General features: G+C 43.5%; 1 protein-coding gene across 3 annotated transcripts in view; it reads right to left on the minus strand.

Annotated features, from left to right (window-relative positions):
* Positions 1-8,858, minus strand: part of LOC114643083 (potassium voltage-gated channel subfamily H member 1) — an 846,735-nt gene extending 837,877 nt beyond the window's left edge. For all 3 annotated transcript variants that reach the window (XM_051919675.1, XM_051919676.1, XM_051919677.1), the window contains exon 1: positions 8,650-8,858. In XM_051919675.1, coding sequence (XP_051775635.1) covers positions 8,650-8,722 — 73 coding nt within the window. In that variant the 5' untranslated portion in view covers positions 8,723-8,858. The remainder of the gene's footprint in view (positions 1-8,649) is intronic.
* Between the last annotated feature and the right edge of the window lie 3,665 nt (positions 8,859-12,523).

A 12,523-nucleotide genomic window follows, 5' to 3' on the forward strand; every position in this document is an offset into this window, starting at 1 on the left:
TGTGTGTCTGTCTGTGTCTGTATGCCTGTGTGTGTGTCTGTCTGCGTGTGTGTCTGTCTGTGTGTGTTTGTCTGTGTGTCTGTCTGTCTGTGTGTGTATGTGTGTCTGTCTTTGTCTGTGTGTGTCTGTCTGTCTGTGTGTATGTCTGTCTCTGTGTGTGTGTGTGAGTGTGTGTTTGTCTGTCTGTGTGTCTGTCTGTGTTTGTCTGTCTGTCTGTGTGTCTGTCTGTCTGTGTCTGTTTGTGTGTGTGTCTGTCTGTGTGTCTGTGTGTGTGTCTGTATGTCTGTCTGTGTATCTGTCTGTGTGTGTGTCTGTGTCTGTCTGTCTGTCTGTGTGTGTCTGTCTGTGTTTGTCTGTGTGTCTGTCTGTCTGTGTCTGTGTGTGTCTGTGTCTGTGTATATGTCTGTCTGTGTGTCTGTCTGTGTCTGTGTGTGTCTGTCTGTCTGTGTGTCAGTCTGTGTGTGTCTGTGTGCCTGTCTGTGTGTGTCTGTCTGTCTGTCTGTGTGCATGTCTGTCTGTGTCCGTGTGTGTCTGTGTGTCTGTCTGTGTGTGTGTCTGTTTGTGTTTGTCTGTGTGTCTGTCTGTCTGTGTCTGTGTGTCTGTCTGTGTCTGTGTGTGTCTGTCTGTCTGTGTGTCAGTCTGTGTGTGTCTGTGTGCCTGTCTGTGTGTGTCTGTCTGTCTGTCTGTGTGCATGTCTGCCTGTGTCCGTGTGTGTCTGTGTGTCTGTCTGTGTGTGTGTCTGTTTGTGTTTGTCTGTGTGTCTGTCTGTCTGTGTCTGTGTATATGTCTGTCTGTGTGTCTGTCTGTGTCCGTGTGTGTCTGTGTATGTCTGTCTGTGTGTCAGTCTGTGTGTGTGCCTGTCTGTGTGTTTCTGTCTGTCTGTCTGTGTGTCTGTCTGTGTCCGTGTGTGTCTGTGTATATGTCTGTCTGTCTGTGTGTCTGTCTGTCTGTGTGTCTGTGTATGTCTGTCTGTCTGTATGTGTCTGTCTGTCTGAGTGTCAGTCTTTGTGTGTCTGTGTGTCTGTCTGTCGGTGTCTGTGTATATGTCTGTCTGTGTGTCTGTCTCTATCTGTCTGTCTGTGTGTGTGTCTGTCTCTTTGTGTGTGTGTCTGTGTATATGTCTGTCTGCCTGTGTGTGTGTCTGTCTGCGTGTGTGTCTGTCTGTGTGTGTTTGTCTGTGTGTCTGTCTGTCTGTGTGTGTATGTGTGTCTGTCTTTGTCTGTGTGTGTCTGTCTGTCTCTGTGTGTGTGTGTGTGTGTTTGTCTGTCTGTGTATCTGTGTGTCTGTCTGTCTATGTGTCTGTCTGTGTGTGTGGGTCTGTCTCTGTGTGTGTGTCTGTGTGTGTGTCTGTCTGTCTGTGTATCTGTCTGTGTGTGTGTCTGTGTCTGTCTGTCTGTGTGTGTGTCTGTCTATCTGTGTATCTGTCTGTGTGTGTGTCTGTGTCTGTCTGTCTGTGTGTGTGTCTGTCTATCTGTGTGTCTGTCTGTGTGTGTCTCTGTCTGTCTGTCTGTCTGTCTGTGTGTGTCTGTGTGTTTATATGTAAACGTAATAACTTGAGTTCGCTCTCACTCAGGTCAACCAAATTTTGCACACAAGTATTTGGTACAAAATGTAGATTTCCATCAACTTTTGAACGATTTCCGATAACCGGAACTGGTACTTTTGTATTCATGCAGCTGCAGAGTCCGATTTATTCTACTTTTTTTTTATAATAATTGTTAGTCAGTCAGTCTTTATCCAACCTGCTATATCCTAACACAGGGTCACGGGGGTCTGCTGGAGCCAGTCCCAGCCAACACAGGGCACAAGGCAGGAACAAATCCCAGGCAGGGTGCCAGCCCACCGCAAGGCTTTATAATGCTTGTTCACTACGTTATTAATTTGATTTGATTTGTTGTTGATGGTTCTTTAATTTGCTCCTCAAATATCCAACCCCATATCTGAGTATAGGAGAAAGTAGAGGGGAGACGACTCCCAATTTTTTAATAAAACATTTTCCAAGCACAGTCTCTTATTTTTTCTAAAAGTCATCATCTGCTTGAAGAACGTTACAAATGGAGGACAGGTCACTGGCCCAGGGTTTTCATGCTAAACTCACTCAATCCATCAAATGATCCTGCACTCTCTTCACAAGCCTACATCTTCAGAAGCAGAGACGCTAAGATTTATTAACCAATTAGATGGTAATTATTTCATTTATTAGCTACGTAGAACGACATTCGCTTCCAACTGGAGACGCTCGTTAGCGGTTGTTAGCACACACGCCATGTCAACTCATTTCCAGTTAGTTTCTAATTGTGCCTTTTCCATTTCAGAATCAGGCCCACTAGCCCATGTGTGACACGATGCCAGTCCATCATAGTCCATCACGCTGATCCTGCTGGTCACATCCATCCGCCCACAAGGGTCAGCCTAAGAGCTTCACCTTTGGGTGCCTTGATAAAGCCCACCAAGATGGAGACCTAAAACTAGCTCCCTGAACTTATGACGCAGCAGTGCTGACCACTACGCCAAACAAACAGTCGAAATCATGGCAAGTCCAAGCCCCGTATGGCAGTGCCCAGCGGAGGTCTCTGCCATCACTTGGCACACTCGGACTGGAGCCTCGCCTTTAAACTGAGATGCCGAGAGTCGGTCAGAGCCGTGCCACTAGGCATTGGCGTCTGTTTTGTGTGATCAGATGCACAGCCTCCCGTTTCCAGCGCATCTCTCCCAACGTTGGACGATGTACAGTAGAGAACAGGAGCAGAAAGATTTCAGAGGTGAGTTAAGCATCAGATCTACTGAAGGCATGCAATAAAAGGGAAACAAGGGGAGTCCACAGTGCAGCCAGTCCATCAAGCATGTCGTACATTAATCACATGAACGAAAACGCAACTGGCAAGAAACATGGAGGGGGGGAAAAGACAAAGAGCCTGACCGGTAAAGGGCGACAAAGCAAACACGGCTCCGGAATTGAACAAACATGGAGCGTACAGTATCATCAGGATGAGCACAACACAATGTGGTGTTAGGATGTTCCATGCCAACATTTGTTACTTTACAGTCGTAAGTGCAGACCAAAGCTTTGGAGTGGGCATCAGCTGGTAGGCCGAGCAGTTTACAGGACGACTGCAGCTGTTTGCTTTTTGAAGATCACTCTGATAGTCAGGAGAGTCGTGAGACCCCAGAGCCCTGAACAGGCGGCACTCCGCTTTACAAGCACAAGACTCCTGGTCTTTTGTAAATTAACAGAAATTGGTATAGAACAAGAAGCAGAGAAAGATCACAAAGAATGAGAGCAGAGGAGATCATAAGCACAGACTGTGACAGCTTGGCATATACCTGTCTGCCTATGTGACAATGTCCAAACTGAAAAAGTTAAAACAAAGAAAAATCGTTAAGCAATTGAACAACACCACAAACACAAAACACTTGCTGGCTTTTTACATTTGATCTCGTCGTACTCTGTAAAGAAACAAAAAGAAGTAAAGCTGGCATATTGTAGAGGAAAGAAATCTGTAGTTGAATATGGAGGACAACAAGAGCAACAACATCAGTTTAGGTCAAAGTGGATCTGGTCATGGCCGGCATACAGTCACGGGCAAAGGAATGAGGCGGCTGCAAGGAATTCACATTAGCCGGGTAATGTCATATATTTTAAAAAGGAGACACAATAAAATAAACACATGAATAATAATAATAATAATAATAATAATAACAAATTTGTCTAGTTCTGGGGGAGACAGACTGTGAGGCACAGGACTAACCCTGGACGGGATGAGAGCCAGTGAGACGACGACACTCTTAAAAATAAAAAGTGACAAAGGCCATCACTGGATGACACTCTTAAAAGTAAAAGGTGACAAAGGCCATCACAGGAAGACACGTTTAAACATAAAAGGTGACAAAGACCATCACAGGATGACACTCTTAAAAATAAAAGGTGACAAAGGCCATCACAGGATGACACTCTTAAAAGTAAAAGGTGACAAAGGCCATCACAGGAAGACACGTTTAAACATAAAAGGTGACAAAGGCCATCACAGGAAGACACTCTTAAAAGTAAAAGGTGACAAAGGCCATCACAGGATGACACTCTTAAAAGTAAAAGGTGACAAAGGCCATCACAGGATGACGCTCTTAAAAGTAAAAGGTGACAAAGGCCATCACAGGAAGACACGTTTAAACACAAAAGGTGACAAAGGCCATCACAGGAAGACACTCTTAAAAGTAAAAGGTGACAAAGGCCATCACAGGATGACGCTCTTAAAAGTAAAAGGTGACAAAGGCCATCACAGGATGACACTCTTAAAAGTAAAAGGTGACAAAGGCCATCACAGGAAGACATGTTTAAACATAAAAGGTGACAAAGACCATCACAGGATGACACTCTTAAAAATAAAAGGTGACAAAGGCCATCACAGGATGACACTCTTAAAAGTAAAAGGTGACAAAGGCCATCACAGGAAGACACGTTTAAACATAATAGGTGACAAAGGCCATCACAGGAAGACACGTTTAAACATAAAAGGTGACAAAGGCCATCACAGGATGACACTCTTAAAAGTAAAAGGTGACAAAGGCCATCACAGGAAGACACGTTTAAACATAAAAGGTGACAAAGGCCATCACAGGATGACGCTCTTAAAAGTAAAAGGTGACAAAGGCCATCACAGGAAGACACGTTTAAACATAAAAGGTGACAAGGTCATGACAGGACACTCACACTGGCCGGTTAGACAACAACACATTTAAAACTTAAAGGTGACAAAGTCCATCATAAGACACTCACACTGGCCAGTGACAACAACTCTCTTAAAACTAAAAGGTGGCAAAGTCTCTCACAGGTGACACATTTAAAAAAGGTGACAAAGTCCATGACAGGAGACTCACACTGGCCGGTGAGACGATGACGCTCTTAAACATAAAGCTGACCAATCAGAGTGACGCCATTAGGGTAACATCTGTGATCCCCTTAAGCCCCGCCCTTTAGAGTTTCCTTTGATTTATTTCACTCTCCAGCAGGCGCCATTCAGACAGCTGCTTAGTTTATGTATGTATTTAATTCAAGTCAGTTTAACATAAAATAATTCTGTTTGCTGTTTTACTTAACATTTCCCAGTTTCATTGAGTTATTTTTTTAGATGTCACCCTAATACAATTCAGTTGTGACGTGTTCTTTTACCAAACATGTCAATCCGCTGTTTTCATTACTCCGTTTTGATGTTCGTTTTCCTCGTAATTGATCTTTTTCTGATCCTCAGCACATGCCATTCCCGTTCTCTCTCCACACAATTCAATTCAGTCGATGTACCCCAAGCTAATCAAGTTTGATGTACATGACAATCCGATAATTTTATAAAATCTGATGTTGCGCGTGAAGAGCCGGCCCTTCGGTTGACGGGCAGGCAGACAGGCGGCTCAAGACTTTCGGTAAGCGCAATGGGTTTTTGTGGGGTTGTTGAGCTTTTTGTAACCCCACGTCACAGTCCAGTACGACAGTGTCCAGTAGTTACTGCTAAGATGACCTGAAAAGCGCAGTCGGCCCAAACAGAACTTGTGTATCTTACTGGTCGAAAGTGACCCACCACACGCTCAGACTCCTTTGTTTGTACTGCGCGTTTGTTAAATCCAACCGCCGTCCACAATTTTTATTCATATAGAGTGAAATAAAGGGATTGATCAACTAAAAAAAGTTTACTGAACATATGACATTTGCGTTAAATGAGAGGGATTCCGTTAATTCTACACAAAGACCTCCGTTAAATTGGCTTTGTGTTTTGAGCACGAAGTGACTGCAGTAACTTAACAAGAACATTTTATTTTAAACTTCTCCAACTCATTGTCTGAAAGTGCTGAACATGACTGAATTCGTTTTTTTTTCTTGTCATATTCTTATCCATAAATAAGTTTTAATAGATCTGCCAGTGGGCTCCTTATTTTAAAAGGACAACCCCACTAAGTGTCCGTGTCGTAGGTTGCTACAACGTAACAGATTTCCATCTTATCCACTTATTAGGAACCTTTTCGAAGCTTAAAGAACCGACTTCACGTGCAAGCAGCCCATCCCCGAAAGAAACGACCCCCTTGTCAAGCAACAGTTCTACGGGAGGAGCCACACAAACCAGTGAAAGGCCATTAGAAAGGGCAGCAGACGTACAATAAGAGTGTTCGTCCAGGACTCGACATCACGTCCAAGTTAATAATTCTTTGCATTTATATAGCGCTTTTCTCACTACTCAAAGCGCTCAGCAATTGCAGGTTAAGGGCCCAACAGAGCAGAGTCCCTATTGGCATTTTCGGGATTCGAACCGGCAACCTTCCGACTGCCAGTGCAGATCCCTAGCCTCAGTTAAAGGCGCCGGTGGAAACTCACAGGGACACGGGGTTCAAGAGCCTTGTAAGTAAACATCGAAAACAAGAACACTCAATCAATAGTCTCTTCAGTATTTTAGTAAATGAAATCTCCTTCAAATGGAGGTGTCGTGATCAGGACCTGGGAGCTTTTTGGCCTCAGCCCCCTCGCCACTTAAGAGTTTAAACGGCGTGACAACGGCAGCAGACAGCGTCTTCATCAGTTCGTAACTGAGTTTAATAATCGGACTAAATTACTGGCATTAGACACTGAAACGTAACACCGTTGGTAGAAAACGGAGTGCTGCCCTTTCTCGACATACTTTCTGCGAGTCTGTGTTAGCAGGCAGGTGTATTATCGACAGGATTTCTGTATGCCGATGAGCCGACGGGCTCAGTAAGCAGACTATTATAAGCACATCGCGGGTCTCATCATTTCAGTAAAATCCGTTAAGCATTCTGTTTAACTGAAAAACGAAATCAGGCGGTGACGCATCGATCAAATTTTACTGTCAGCGCACAGCTCGACTTTTTCAAACTAATTCTGGCGTGTCGTTTTTATCCACGTCGTGTACGCAGCGGACTTGCGGAGCGCAGATTTCAGATGCCCCACTGTGGACCGGCGATCGGCTGCTGAATTTGAACATTTTAAAAAGGTTAGAATAGCCCCCTTAAACAATGTATAATTTATGAGCCGATCGGTGGAAATAATTGTGAGGCGGGACTGGCCGGAATCTGGAAGCTCAGAGGGTCATAAGACGGAGCGGACCTGCGGCATCCTCCGCTCGGCTTACACACTTAACTCGCACCGCCGCTTACGAAGGGGGCTTCCCATGCTTTGGACACGGAGTCGCCCTTTAAAAATACATGCATTGTAGCGATTTCGTCAGTTTACGTGTACTACTTTGAAATAATGCAGTTTATCCCCATTCTCAGTCAGCGTTCTTTATTTATTGTTAACTGATCAAGCCTGCAAAATTAAAATAAAAGTCAAATTAAATAAGTAACACCGGCATTCGTTTGGCACATTAAGGATACGTAACTGGCATCTGGGAAATGTTAAAATGATCATTTAATCGGGAGGGGGACTTTATTAGTTCTGAGAGGGGCATTCATGTAACGCGTTTCATTTTCGGGGAGAAAAAATAAAACACGAAAATGCAGCGGAGGCAGCAGGTCCTCGTGTACAGTACAGTATCGAGACACACCGCATCCGAACAATCGAGCAGCCATTAGGATGCTGCGACTATCCAATTTTCAAAAATCAAAATAATTTCACGCTCCAAAGCTTTAATCTTTCAGTTATTAGTTAGCGAACCATGCGAGCACCTACTTAATCGGGCCACCGTAATAAACAATTTAATGCAGCAATACAGGCTGCTGGGTTGTGTGTGTGTGTGCATGGTGGGGGCTATGGAATTGCCTTTCAAAACGGAGTAAATGACTGTCATCTTTTTAAACTTGCTCTTAAAAGGATTATAATTAGCTCTTACTCTTAGCTGCGGTGTCTTCCCTACATTTCAATGCTGTTGCGCTTTTTTCGGCATCTTGTTTAATTATTGAAAACGCGGCTTTCTCTCCCTTTAGAAAGCCAGCCCTGGTTTATTTTTAATTCCATTTCGTAGCATTTATGCAAACAGTTTAACAAACAAAGTTTTAATGCGCTCATAAAGTAGAAAACAATAAAACCCAAATTGTCGGCGGAGCTCATCTCGATGCACCAGTCGCGGTGCTTTGCTTGTCTGCGCTATTATTTTATGAACTTCTCCAATCAAATAGTTCCCCGTCATTGATTATGATTCTCTTAGCGAGGCTAACATATTGCATATCGAGGATCTTGGGGAAATGTTGCGGAACTTTTAATGTTTTACATCCTGGGTGCGATTTACAGCATATGAGAATTATCAGCGGGCAAATGAATTGAATGAAGCCAAACCATTTAGCCGTGAAAACTTTTTATCCGGTTATGAAGAGGTAAACGTGATCGTTGTTAACAAAAATAAATAATTAATAAAAAAAATAATGACACCCTATGGCGCTGCCCCTCGAAGTCCAGAGAGCCAGTAGCGTACTTGGTCAGCGCTGCACTCCAAACCGGCACCGTTTCAAATCATTCATTCTATTTGTCTCTTTAACTGAAGCAACTGAAACAATATCATTAAAGTTCGAAAGCTATTTCGTTTTTTTAACCCTGCAGCTTCCTAAAACAAAGAGAAAAAAAAGCAAAACTACTGGATTGTGCTGTAATGCGGTAAGCTAATGGACGTTCGTATTTGTGCGTGATGAAATCTATAAATGTGCATTATTCCTTACCATTAGACCGCCTAACAATATTTTCCAGGAACGTGTTTTGAGGGGCCACAAGTCCTCTCCTTCCCCCGGCCATCCTGCCTCGTCATTCAGTCCTCTTTGGAAAGGCACGGCTCAGGGCTCTGGGATGCTACTACTTTGTACAGGACCGTCCTCCCACATCTGCTGGCGTCTTCATGTATCCGCTTCAGAGGAGACAACCTTACACTGAGTTTCTCTCTCTCTCTCTCTCTCTCTCGCTCTCTCTCTCAGTTCCGCATCGAGTCATTGCGCCCTCTTCTGGACACAGTTTTAATTGCCATCCTTAGGTTTCGCAGAGCCGTTTGTTTCCATGATAACACAGTGGCTGCCTCTTAAAACGACCGGCTGTTTTTATAGTTTGGTTTTTTGTCTCCCTCTGTCGGATCAAACGCAAAGATGCATCCTCAAGTTATTCTTCGTCGGGGTTCTGGCGTTTCAGTTTATCTGAACTGCACCTTTTTGGTATGAAGTTGCGTTAGCAGCCAACGTTACCAATAAAGGTTTGTATTCTGGTAAGATATTCTGAAAAGGATTGTATTCTGGTAATCTTCTTCTTCTTTTAATTATTATTAATAGTCCGTTTGAGTTCATGCCGTAATACAACATAATAACCGGGTCCATTCCTATCGCCGAGTGTTAGAAAGAGACTGAAGTCTATTTAATAGATAGTGCCTTCCTTAGGATATGACCTATTATTATTATTATTATTATTATTACTACAGCTTGCAGCTTGCAACCAAGCTCAGAATCCAATACCATCACTTACAGTTAGGTCCATAAATATTTGGACAGAGACAACTTTTTTCTAATTTTGGTTCTGTACATTACCACAATGAATTTTAAATGAAACAACTCAGATGCAGTTGAAGTGCAGACTTTCAGCTTTAATTCAGTGGGGTGAACAAAACGATTGCATAAAAATGTGAGGCAACTAAAGCATTTTTTGAACACAATCCCTTCATTTCAGGGCCGCAAAAGTAATTGGACAAATGAAATAACTGGAAATAAAATGTTCATTTCTAATACTTGGTTGAAAACCCTTTGCTGGCAATGACAGCCTGAAGTCTTGAACTCATGGACATCACCAGATGCTGGGTTTCCTCCTTTTTAATGTTCTTCCAGGCAGGGAACCAATCCAAATCCTCTGAATGTAAAGCCTACAAAGAGAGCATCCAGGAACTGGGAGGAAGCAGCTTTGACAACTGTAGATGAAAATTGCCAAAGTTCAGCAGCTCTGGCATTCTGCGCTGGTATCCCAAAGGTTTTTGGTTCGAATCCCTGCCACTGCCAAAAGAGATCCTACTCTGCTGGGCCCTTGAACAAGGCCCTTAACCTGTAATTGCTCCAGGGGTGCTGTACAATGGCTGACCCTGCGCTCTGACCCCATGCGAAAACTAACAAATTCCTAATACAAGAAATTGTATAAGGCGAAATAAAGAACAAAAAAAAAAAATTGAGATTCAGCAAAAGCCTGATGCATCTAAGTGATTACGAAGATGAAACTTCTTCATGTTTTAAAAGCTTTAGTAAAAATTCAAAGTAAAAGAGTTCACACAAAAAAGAGAAAATTGATATAGCAAAAAAAGAGAAACATTCATGTTATGAAAAAATTCTGCTCAAAACTTAAATCTTGTTTCATTTCTAATCGTTACAAATCACTTCTAAACGTTTCTGAACCATTTAAGAACAGTCAGACACCTGTATGTCTATCCCATTTCTATGCTGAAACTGAGTCTTTTAAGATCTATTCTAATTATCACTCTGTATCTCAGTTATAGCAAGAAAGTTCTATCTCATATTAACTTACAGGGGAAAAGACCATACCATTGTCTATGGCTATGAAAGAAATTTAGATAGATAGATAGATAGATAGATAGATAGATAGATAGATAGATAGATAGATAGATAGATAGATAGATAGATAGATAGATAGATAGATAGATAGATAGATAGATAGATAGATAGATAGATAGATAGATAGATAGATAGATACTTTATTAATCCCAATGGGAAATTCACATTCTCCAGCAGCAGCATACTGATACAATAAATAATATTAAATTAAAGATTGATAATAATGCAGGTGAAAAACAGACAATAACTATGTATAATGTTAAATGTTAACGTTTACCCCCCGGGTGTAATTGAAGAGTCGCATAGTTTGGGGGAGGAATGATTTTCTCAGTCTGTCAGTGGAGCAGGACAGTGACAGCAGTCTGTCGCTGAAGCTGCTCTTCTGTCTGGAGATGATCCTGTTTAGTGGATGCAGTGGATTCTCCATAATTGATAGGAGCCTGCTGAGCGCCCGTCGCTCTGCCACAGATGTTAAACTGTCCAGCTCCATGCCAACAATAGAGCCTGCCTTCCTCACCAGTTTGTTCAGGCGTGAGGCGTCTTTCTTCTTAATGCTGCCTCCCCAGCACACCACCGCGTAGAAGAGGGCGTTCGCCACAACCGTCTGATAGAACATCTGCAGCATCTTATTGCAGATGTTGAAGGACGCCAGCCTTCTAAGGAAGTATAGTCGGCTCTGTCCTTTCTTGCACAGCGCATCAGTATTGGCAGTCCAGACCAGTGTATCATCCAGCTGCTCTCCCAGATATTTATATGTCTGTACCATCTGCACACAGTCACCTCTGATGATCACAGGGTCCATGAGGGGTCTGGGCCTCCTAAAATCCACCACCAGCTCCTTGGTTTTGCTGGTGTTCGGTTGTAGGTGATTTGAGTCGCACCATTTAACAAAGTCATTGATTAGGTCCCTATACTCCTCCTCCAGCCCATTCCTGATGCAGCCCACAATAGCAGTGTCATCAGCAAACTTTTGCACGTGGCAGGACTCCGAGTTGTATTGGAAGTCCGATGTATATAGGCTGAACAGGACCGGAGAAAGTACAGTCCCCTGTGGCGCTCCTGTGCTTCTGACCACAATGTCAAACGTGCAGTTCCCAAGACGCACATACTGAGGTCTGTCTTTAAGATAGTCCACGATCCATGCCACCAGGTATGAATCTAATCCCATCTCTGTCAGCTTGTCCCTAAGGAGCAGAGGTTGGATTGTGTTGAAGGCACTAGAGAAGTCTAGAAACATAATTCTTACAGCACCACTGCCTCTGTCCAAGTGGGAGAGGCATCGGTGTAGCATATAGATGATGGCATCCTCCGCTCCCACCTTCTCCTGATATGCAAACTGCAGAGGGTCGAGGGCGTGTTGAACCTGTGGCCTAAGGTGGTGAAGCAGCAGCCTCTCCATGGTCTCCATCACATGTGATGTCAGAGCAACAGGCCGAAAGTCATTCAGCTCACTAGGACGTGATACCTTTGGGACTGGAGTGATACAAGATGTTTTCCAAAGCCTCAGGACTCTCCCCTGTTCCAGGCTCAGGTTGAAGATGCGCTGTAGAGGACCCCCCAGCTCCGATGCACAGACCTTCAGCAGTCGTGGCGATACTCCATCTGGACCCGCTGCTTTGCTGGCACGAAGTCTCCTCAGCTCTCTGCTCACCTGCGCTGCTGTAATTATGGGTGGGGATGTCTCTCCTATGCTGGTATCAGCAGAAGGATGTGTGGAGGGTGCAGTACTCCGAGGTGAGAGTGAGAGTGGGTTAGGGTGGTCAAACCTGTTAAAGAAGTATATATATTTATACTCTGTTCAAATTAGGCAAACACAAAGTCAAAGCTTTAACGTTCTAAGATTGGCTTGTACGACAACAATCAGAATATTCACTCTTCTCGCTCAGAACTGAATTGATAAGGTGACGGTTGCATGGTGTGGTTTGCCAAAGTTTAAATGACAATGTTAAGCTTCAGCAGAGCCGATCTCACTGTGGTCACTGTCTCTTGGCAGGAATCACGC

The sequence above is a fragment of the Erpetoichthys calabaricus genome, chromosome 15, assembly GCF_900747795.2.
Source record: "Erpetoichthys calabaricus chromosome 15, fErpCal1.3, whole genome shotgun sequence".
Classification (NCBI taxonomy): Eukaryota; Metazoa; Chordata; class Cladistia; order Polypteriformes; family Polypteridae; genus Erpetoichthys; species Erpetoichthys calabaricus.